This window comes from Hyalella azteca, unplaced genomic scaffold (genome assembly GCF_000764305.2).
Source record: "Hyalella azteca isolate HAZT.00-mixed unplaced genomic scaffold, Hazt_2.0.2 contig4403, whole genome shotgun sequence".
Taxonomy (NCBI): Eukaryota; Metazoa; Arthropoda; class Malacostraca; order Amphipoda; family Hyalellidae; genus Hyalella; species Hyalella azteca.
In genome coordinates this window covers 1-10,705 of record NW_025934620.1, presented here as the reverse complement: position 1 = coordinate 10,705, position 10,705 = coordinate 1, and the positions used below count along the sequence as shown (strand labels likewise).

The 10,705-nt window shown below is 39.1% G+C and overlaps 1 protein-coding gene across 1 annotated transcript; it reads right to left on the bottom strand.

Moving 5' to 3' along the window:
- Positions 1–768: 768 nt before the first annotated feature.
- On the bottom strand, positions 769–3,596 carry LOC108674757 (NACHT, LRR and PYD domains-containing protein 10-like). Its single transcript, XM_018162727.2, has 3 exons — positions 1,672–3,596; positions 1,314–1,537; positions 769–1,025 (listed from the first exon to the last, which is right to left on the bottom strand). Exons 1-3 carry the CDS (start codon positions 2,898–2,900, stop codon positions 769–771), a joined length of 1,710 nt encoding a protein of 569 aa, XP_018018216.2. The 5' UTR covers positions 2,901–3,596.
- Positions 3,597–10,705: the final 7,109 nt, after the last annotated feature.

Below are 10,705 nucleotides of genomic sequence, written 5' to 3'. Positions count from 1 at the left end.
TTTAATATTATTTATTATCGAGGTACGAGAACATTAGAGCAGATCCAAGTTTAAAAAAATTGCAACCATTCATATGAATTTATTGAATTTAACTAGTAGAAAAGATGGGTTATGGACCTGCACAAGTCATTGTGAAAATGGTCTCCTCTGTTTCCAAACTATTCTGAAACTAAACTGCTAAGTATAATACTGCTGACGCGTTTCATCACTTGGTGTCTGCTATTTCCACTGGATTAGCTAGTCTGCTTCTGAGAAAATTTCTTGCAGTTAATGACGTTTTTTTACTAGCGATGCAGTTCAGATGAAATTTCAGAAAATAATACTCATTGTTGATTAATCAAGAAGGGAGAATTACCGGCCGAACAAATTAAGTTATCGTAGACTGATGAAAAATGCACGTTTTCGACAGATATGAAAGCTGCCATGAAATCTGTTTATTTCGATTCACATCAATCGATATAGATAGACCTTGCGGAGTAAATTCTTTTTACATGACCTGGAGGCTCAGAGCTCACTTTTCAGAATGTTCCACAATTCATTCACATTCGTCATATCTACCTGATCATGGTAAGCTCTGTACGATGGATTTTGTTAATGTTATTATTCATCAAACATAGTAAGTTTGAATAAATTTTTCACAGTGTAGTAAAAACAAAGTCTCACCGGCGCTCAGTTGTTCCTCGGTAGACCGTACAGATTTATATTTTTGCGTTGCATTATTTTACGTAATATTATCCAAGAGACCAACCTTGACTTCTGGTTGAACCTTTAGAACTTTAGCTTATTAAGTGTTGACCTAGTGTGAGAGTGTTCATACCTTGTGCCAAGCATTGGCAGGAGGAGGTCGTCGTTGCTCTTGTATTTATCACCGTCGGGGTTCTGCAGCACAAGATGGACGGGCCCAACGCGACGCTCCACAAGTTCTGCCCACCGCGCCTTGCTTGGGTCGTCAGGTTTGATCTCCACTTCCAGGACTCTAGGTTGTGCATGTGGCAACATGGCTGCAACAGCCGATACTTCGCGTCCTGCGGGCATGAACATATTTTGAAATTTTAATTTTGTAAGCTGAACAAAAAGAAGATTCAGAGCATTTACTCCTAACTGAAAATGAAGTTTCGCCAACAGATCACGGTTTGTGTGAAAAAAATCCAATTGTCACCATATTTTTCTTATGATTTCAATGTGTAGCTGAAGACGGTAGGTAAAAATGCGAGCAATGATTGTTGCAGTTATCAGTTTAAATATCTTCAAATGGAATTACAAAACTTGATTATTCCAATAACGACTTGATTACATACAAAGACTATACCAACCTGTTCCGACATGCCACGTCTTGTTTTCTCTGAGTTTGGTCAGAGCGGCAAGCTTGGCCACCTGCTCAACGTCTGGGCAGATACGGAGACACTCCTGCCAGTCGGCGGCAGAGACCACGCCGGCGTCACGCAGCGCCTTCTTCAGCTCTGGCCAGCGTCTGTTCAAGAGGCGAGGCTTGCAGCGGCTGAGGCCCTGCACCACGTACTGCAGTACTTCACGCAGGCTGGGAAAAAGCGTTCATGTAAAGGCTTTTAATGGTGAGTATCAAGAATTTACTGTCCATGACTGCCGCGCGAATATGACGGGGATTTTTGTTGAAATCGTTTACTCAAAGCGACTTGTACAAGTATTCCTCACCTGCTCATTTCCTCAGGCTCGGCCTCCAGGATACTCTTTAGGCTGTCGCCCTTTAAGATGCGCTGCACAATAAATTTAGCAGCAAACATTTCTTGGATAGTTTTGTGATGGAAAGTGTAGGTGATTTTTCCGATCCCAGAAAGAGGTCTGTTTATTTTCAGCACCACCGAGAGGACAATTTCAGAGCTACACTCCACCTTGTTATTCAGTATCGGGATGCAATTTTCTTTAACCTGAAGCAGTTCTTCTTCTGAGAAAGTTACAGTGTTTTCACGAATAAATTCCAACGCTGCTTTTCCAATGACAACAAACAGATCGTTCAAAATGACTTCGCATTCAAGATTAGTCACATCGGCAAGCTTTATGGTGACAAGCTTCTGATACAAGCGTAGAATATCAATCGCCACGTCCCCGGGCTTTTCCCACGACGAGATTGTCTCAGGCATGTGCTTATGTATGTCGCAGAAAAGAATCAAGTTGATGGGTTCGGTGAACAGAATTCTGACATCTTCGTTCAGCTCTGCGAAGTTTTCTGCCATCTCACCTTCTTTTATGCCTAAACTCTTCTCATACCTTTTCAAAAATTCCAGCTGCTCAACCAGCTCTGTGATCGGCTTGATCTCGAATTCGGTAGAAATGACATCGTTCGTAGCAAGAAGCATTTTCAGTTTCTCCTTCGCACTGTGAGGACGAGTCGTGATCAGTACCCGACAGTTGCTGCTTGACGTCTCCTTTATGATCTCTCTCACTACGTTGGTTGAAACTTTGTTTATTTCGTCGTACCCATCGATGACAAATAGGGCATCTAGACGTAAAAGGGCATCAAGGACATTTCGTTTACCCTCTAATTCCCTACACATATCCTTAAAGTGCTGCTCGATGACGTCAGCCAGTGTTTCAGTGGTACGATCCCTGCACTCGAACAGAATGAGCTGGTCAAATTGTCGCAAGTAATTAGCATTTCCTTCCTGTAGCTCGAAAAACTGAAGAACGATGTTTTTTAGAAGAGTAGTCTTGCCGGCACCAGCAACACCGGATACTATAATTGCCTTCTCAGGCACCTTGAAAATTTCGGGGTACGAAAGAACTTGACCGTTAGGGCCTTCTCTCACCATCATGTCGAGAGCATGAAATACTTCCCGACGCTGCACAATGCTGTTGTCTAGCGGTAGGGTCTCTTTGGATAGTTTGATCGTCCAGAGGCACTTCACGGCCGATTTTCCTGACATAGTCAATCTTGTACACCAGTAATAAATGCTCTTTTCGTCCGGAGTCTGCAGGCTTTTGAAGTCATCACGTAAATTTTTTTCTTGATCATCAACTTCAGACTGTGGCAGTGAATATACCGTTCAGGCTTCTTTAATCAGCTCTAAGAGCACAGTCTCCAAATAGCTGAATTTTTGAGGGGTCGATGTTTCTTCGAACTCGTGCATGATTTTGTTTCGCAATTCCTTGACCTCGCGCAACTTGTCGAGAAGTTTATCAAAGTTCCTCGGAAGGCCATTCTTATCTAAGCGAGGCAGATTTTCAAGTGGACACTCTGTATCTCCATGTGGAAGCTCCTCGTCATGCCTCTCATCTTCTGAATCGGGAAGTTCTACTCTCCGCCAGCACTCATCATGTATCCTAGAAAGTTTCTCCAGCAGGCAGAACAACCCAGTGATGTCTAAATTATCAGGGTGGCTCAAATCTTCCGAGATTATCCAGCCATGACGTTTCCATTCCGTTTTACTGAATTCCTTGCCCTTTAGGCGTTCCATGTATTTTTTGTAGCTCTCGTCGCTCTTTTTGTCGACACATTCTTTGCTTACAACGAATCGGATGACTTTGGGGGCCACGTACAACACACCAGCAATATTGCGGTAAATCGCGTAGATTTCATCAGATATATGTTCTCCGGCAGGCCTCAATCTGGCCTGCACTGACTGGCCGTCCATTACGCAGGATCTGTTGATTTGAAAGAATAGTAATAAATAATAAAAAAGAAGAAAGCGAAGTACTCATTATTATTTGAGAAGAAACTTTGACGCCTAAGGCTGAAATTTGATGATTATTGCCTTTTACGTTTCTTTGAGGTTTTGTTCGTTTCAAAAATTTACAGATCGAAGGTTATTTTAAATGTTATCATTGGGAAAATAATGTAGTTATCATTGGGAAAAATAAAATAATGGTATTAAATGTATAAAAACTCATATTAATTGAGAAATTACTTACGATAAATAACATAAAAATGAGATAGGAACGAATTGGAGAGAAAGATAACCTCATGAGCGATATGAGTGATTGACAACATAAGAGGAGATTTGATCTCCATCAGTTATGGTTACTTTTCCATCAAAGCTGAATGGTATGCTCCAGCTCAGTTCTTTGCAACAATTGTTTTATCTGAGTAATTTAATAAAAAAACTCGTTTTATGGTCCGATTACTGACTATAGACTTGAATTGTATTGCTCTTGGATTATATCGTTATATTGTCCGATTGCTCTTGGATGAATGAATTTTAATTGATGACTGAGAGACCAGACTTAAGCAAATGATAAAGATGTCTCGCATTCAACAAACGATAAATGCGATGGTAGATATGTCCTTTGTAGGTGTTGACAAATTGGTTTTCTTGTCTATGATGAGGAACCATATTTCTGGCTAATGATGAGTAGATATAATGCTTGGTGCAGCTTATACTGCGTTGCTTATGCTCTCTCTCGCTCTCGATGTAATTAAATGCATCATACGTAGTATCGCGAAGAATTTCTGAAAAGTTTTTCCGTCAAACAATTTGACTTAGGACCGAGTTTATCTAACTTTATTACCGAACTATCCCGTATAAATTCACGGTATTTGGCCGGCACCTTTAATAGAGACGGTCGGATACTTCGATTAACCCAAATATATTTCGATTCCACTATCCGATTCCTTATATCATCCACTAGGCTTCATGGCTCTTCAGCTCACATGATATGGTGGCTGAGTAATGGTGGTGGCTCTTAAATGACACATTTCTCCTGTTTGCTGTTGATAACTCACCATTAAATTGAGTTACCCACGAAAATGTATGTTTTAATTTCATATCAACTATTTTACTAATAAACGTTTACTTCTTGATGAATGAAGCCCAACGTGCCCTGTATCGCAGTGCATCGCAGTGCAAGACGTGTCTCAAGGCCAGTCTGCATCTGAAGTCCTTATGATAAGCGTGTCAGATAATGTCCAAATACAGCAAAGACTCCAAGCTAGTGTTAGAGCCCCGTCTAGCTCTTACCCGCTTGAAATTGTAAATAGGTAGGTTTTGCAGCTTAGGATTTTCGTTGTATTCTTGACTGTACTAATCACTGATTTATCTGTGTTCTAGAATTTTTGAACTGACGATGGAGCTGGACTCCGAAACGTTTTCTTTAAAGATACTATGTGAATTTTTGAGGTGTTTTCTTTGCTATTAAGTTTTTAGATAATTTGCGATTCAAGCAAACGAGTGATATTATTACTTATTTGCTCGCCAAGCCACTGATCGCAGCTATGCTAGTTTGCACTGAGTTAAGCGATGTGGATATTTGATTTGTAAGCGGCCAGGCGTGGCTGCGGCTTCTTAAGTTTCCGCCTACCAGAGCAGAGACAAGTTAATGAAAAAAACGTTGCATGAACAGCAAAAACAACCACGACTTAACGATTATAAACAGCTGAACATGTATACAAGGTTAGTTTGCGTCCAGAATACCGTAATATAGTTGAATAAATTGTATACGTGTCGGAGCATATGTTATTGCGATGGTTGATGGATGATGATGATGAATAAACGACAGCATCAGCATGCAGGAAGCTTGGTAGCAACCGAGAACAGATAAACAATGTGCCTCAAATGTTTTAAATGATTTAAATTCTTGGTCCTATTCTTGATTTAACTCCTGAGGTATGGCAGTTGGTTCTATTAGGGTCTGAAATCAAATAGAAAAGAACCCATTTTTTAACAGCGAGACGAGTTTTTTCACACAACTTTCTGGAGAGAGTCTGTTAGTGAGTTTTGGTGCATCTATCAGTGAATTAATTAGTTAGTTTAGTGGTCAAATTATTACTGGACCTTCAGCTTTTTTGCAATTTCGCACCTGGAGTCACGATGAACATCACCAAAGTGGTGGAAGGTCTCCATTAACGAAAGTTTCTCAAATCAAATATCGCTCATAACCCACATGGGGCGGAAGGTATTAAGTGGCCAGGCTGCCGAAGACTGCAAGAAAATATAAGTCAGTACTCAGTGCAGTGTGTGACAGAGAGCGCATTTTCTCGTCGACGAAAACGTGAAGTCACGGACGGACAGACAGACAGACGGACGGACGGACGGACAGACGTACATGGCGAGCACAATAGTGCATTTTTTTCCTAAATGAGCAAATACGCTAAAAGGCAGCGTTAGCATCTCAAAGAGGAATTGACAAGGAGGGACAGATGAAAACAACAGATAGGAAGACATTCGCATATGATGTCGCTTACTCGAAAAGTTTGCCCCCCGCATGAGAGATATGGAAATGTAAGGAATCCTGTATACACAACAAGTGAACTCCACAATTTAACTGTCTGCATTACAACTTGACCCTCCTGTGGTCTTCGTTTCCGGTATACGTCCTATGCCCTTTGGACATAGGGTTGAAAATGCAGGTCATATTAACCGAAGACTACAGGAGGGTTAACCCAACAACTGAGACCTGCAGTCACGCACCACGAGCCCTGTGGAGAGGTGCTCAGGAACTATGCCCCTAGGAACGCGATATCCCATAGGAATTCTGACGAGTACAGACACGCGTCAGAAAACCCTCCCTGAGGGGTAATTAGTGGATAAATTGATTTCGACCGTGAATTGAACGAGAGGATTTTTTCTGTTTTCGGAGTCGGGAATTACTGAATAAAGTTCGTGTCTGAGATTTTGGATCAATTGGGGGATTGACGGCTGAATAGCTGCAGCGTCGTCAGCCTTTTAAGATGCACTGAGCTTCCAAGGGCTAGAGAAGTCATGGTTGAATCAATACAAAATTGACAAACGCGCATCTCAGCCTAGCGAATGTATTGTTCCGTCTGTGGCGTCACACGTACATCAAAATGTAAATATTGCTCGTGAACTTTTTATTAAATAAAATGGCTCCTTTGAACTTACTTTATAAAAAATTCACAACTTAGAATCCGCTTTATAAGTGTTCACAATGTCAACCTTATTTGCTTAACACATTGTCGGTGTTAAAATGCAATTATTTTGTGCGGTTAATGAAATAAACAGAAAAGAAAAAGACCAACCGAGTGGACTGACTTCTCAAGGTTGTTAATATCGGACATTAGGCTGAACATCATAAAAAGTGCGTGCCCCTCTAAAATATCATGTTTTTGTCGAGCTATTACTCATGCAACACTCTGATGCTGGTTTCCGCTCAGTTTATAATTGATATAAAAAGTGCTTAATTGATATCAATGAAAAAGCTAATCCCATCATATTGATTAGAAAATTTAAAATGAAGTCATGGTTGAACTAATGCATTCATCCTTGCGAATGTATGGTTCCGCCTGTGACGTCACACGCACCTTAAAATGTGAATATTGCTCGTGAAATCTATTTAAAAATGGCATCTTTGAACTATTTTTATAAAGAATTTACTACTTCGAATCCTCTGGAAAAGTGTTTGCAGTATCAACTAATATTGGTTAACATATTACTGGTCTCAAAATGCAATTTTTCGTGCGGTAAGTGAAATAAATGGAAAATAAACTATCTACCGAGTGGAATGCCTTGTAATGGTCGTAGATGGCGTTCATGAGGCTGAACGTCATAAAAGTGAAGAGCCCCTCTAAAATATTACGTTTTTGTCAAGCTATTATTCATTCATCTCTGTGGTTTTTGCCCTTTTATTTTTTCACTCTGATGCTGGTTTACTGTAAAGTTTAGAATCGATATAAAATGGCCCCAGTTAAAAAACTAATCATATTTTATCGATTTAAAATTAAGAGTAGATGCATCAAATGGTAAAAACCACGAATAATATCAATCGAATAATATAATATCAATCCACTAACTCGACGAAAACGTAATTTTTTGGGGACGGTTTCCCCTATTTCAGATTTTCAAACGGATGATCAGAGGGGCAGCAACAACTAGCGAAGCACAAAGTTGATCGGTCAGCCCCAGAGATTTTATTTTCCATTTATTTATTTTCCATAATACAGAAGTAGTTTATTTCGCTGTTATGGTTAAGAACAAGAATTGTCGGTATTTATTTATGGTATGATATTCATGAGATTCACAAATCATACAACTGCCGTTGTGGGCATGGAATTGCTGATAAAACGGAGCGGCCGTTTAAAAGGGCTTTCGCTTTCCAAGTCTGAATAAATACAATCTTTAAATCAGGCAATATTTGATAAAAGTGCCGGCCCATATTATTTCATATTTCATATTATTTCATAACTGGCTGCAAGTAATGAAATAGATTCGTAAATGATTAAAAATAAAACATATTTATAAGAGCGCATCCACAATTGTTATCGGCTCTGGTAATTAGATTAATTAGCTGCAGTTGCTCATGATTATGATCACTATCGAGAAGAAATGAATTCCTTTACCATCAATTCTCATGTCAAGATGATAATATTATAATAATAATATAGGAAGTTATTATAGAGCAGCTTATACGCGATCGTACCTTCTTCACAGTAACGGTTGAACGTCGGTAATATTGGTTTAGCATCTCATATATAAAATGGCTGGATATAATGTGGAACAGCTCAGTATGTGACCTTCATATGACGTTATAAGAGTGAAATTGATGCATATCATTGAGGCATATCCTCATACGTCTAGGTTCTATGATGGATCGCTCTGATGTACCCAGGCGTCTAGAGGTCAATGCGTCCGCTTAGATGCTCAAAGCTCTCTGTACTTTAGTTCTCAGCCTCCACGTGTCATTGCACGGACTTTGCTATGTACTTGAAACTTATCCTCATGGATATAGTATTTGAACATGCGGAATATAATAATCAGATGGTAGCATATAACATCGCTATGAAAACTGCATTGATGCATACAGAATGCTTATTTCATGAGAAAAAAATCATTTTAGTAACAGTAGTTATGACCAATGAATCGTTTTACATCAGAATTATTCGATAATAGTCAGGGAACAATCGTCCCAAATATTATTATTATAATATTTTAATATTAATAATAACATAATAATATTATTATTTAGTTAAAATTGATCGCAGCATCAAGTTTTTATTTTTAAGAGGGGTTGCAGTATCAAGTTTAATAATGAATTGGATTTTAACTGCATATGCGCCTATCAGCTTTTTAGAGTTGACTCAAGTAGGTTCAACGTTATTGCGCCAGCCTGAGGGTATTTAGTTTTTAGCATGACCTCTCATGAAGTCATCGTGGCCCATAGAATTAGTTACATGTCGCTCATAAATCGATTTGCATACATTAGAAGAGTTATTAGTAGCGTGATTAGCGCTCCCTGAAAATTCAGCAAAGAAAGGCAAACGTTGATTCGACATTTGAATTTTGAAAGAAAGCACGCGCTGTGTGGTTGCACAGATTAAGTGGCAATGNAACAAACTTCATATACAAAAAACAATAAATAAAGAAATGAACTGTATGTTTCCTTAGCTCATGTCTTTTAAACCGTGATCGAGTCTTGGGTTCAGATTCAAGATTTGAAGCTTTTGTTGTGATAAATACATAAATGAACAAATTACGGACACGTATTTATCTAACTAAAAAAATGGGATACAACGCAAAACATAACACAAATGAAGAATACAATAATATAAAAAATATTAATCATTTCAATCACCCATAATTATCACAAACTAAACGGGTCAAATACTAGCACGTATCTCCGTGGTGGACGAATAAACTATGAAGGATAACAAGGCTCACTGATTTGAAATTTCAATGTTATATTTTGCCATCACTAGGGTACTGAACTGAAATGTATTTTTTACGAATATATACTATTTTGCCTGTGTGCATTGGAAGAGAGGCAACACAAACTAATATTGGACAACCGCTGAGCAAGCCATTGGCAAAACTGAACTGTGTTAGCAGAGGATCCTGTGTAAGAAACACAACGGCTGGCCGGAGAGCACAAAATTTCTGAGTGATATTGAATTATTTGCTCTATTTTTTCCGATACTTGTGAGACTTGTGAATTATATTAGAATAGAAAATGTAAGATGTTTCTTGTCTGCCCATTCATACGAATTTGCACGTCTGTTTGCATTCCATGGACAACGGAAGGCAGGAGGAGAATAAAGAGATCGTTTCCCCAGAATGATGTGTAAAAAAGGTAAATGCATCGGTTTTCCCATAATTTAAAAGCCCCATATCACAGGCGCGCCTCAAATCCTTAGAGATAACGAGTATAAAATGCAATTTTGATAACTGCGGTCACACGCGTCATACGAACTATTTTATCTCCGTGCATTAGAAGTGATGCGACACGAACTAAAATTGGAACACCGCTGAGACAGCCAGTGGCACAACTGAAATGTGTTAGCAGAGGATCCTGTGTATGAAACACAATTGCTGGCCACAAAACACACAATTCCTGAGCGATAGTGAAGAATTTGCTTTATTAGTTCCCGATTTCAAACATAACATGTTTTCTTGTCTTCACATTCATATAAATTTGCACGTTTGAGTCAGCTTTATTATTTTGCATTTGCTCAATAGAAAGAAGGAGGACAATAAAGGGAACGATTCCCCAGAATTATGTGTAAAAAATGCAAATGCTTCAGTTTTTCTATAGTTCACAGGCCTCGTATCACGCGCACCTCAAATCGTTACAGATAACGAGTATGGAATGCAAATTAGATAGCTGTGGCCAAACGTGACCTCTGGCAGTGAGTCTAATCATCAGTTATCGTACCACAGCGTTGCTTGATTTGTATGAAAGCTGATAAACTTTTTTGCTCAAAACTTAATAGCAAAGAAAACACCACGAAAATTCATAGTATCTTTAAAGAAAACGTTTCGGAGTCCAGCTCCATCGTCAGTTC

Coding starts and splice junctions, on each gene's coding strand:
- LOC108674757 (XM_018162727.2), bottom strand. CDS start 2,900: ATGTCAGGAAAATCGGCCGTGAAGTGCCTCTGGACGATCAAACTATCC. Junction 1,538..1,671: donor GAGCCTGAGGAAATGAGCAG/GTGAGGAATACT, acceptor GCTTTTTCCCAG/CCTGCGTGAAGTACTGCAGT. Junction 1,026..1,313: donor GACGTGGCATGTCGGAACAG/GTTGGTATAGTC, acceptor TCATGCCCGCAG/GACGCGAAGTATCGGCTGTT.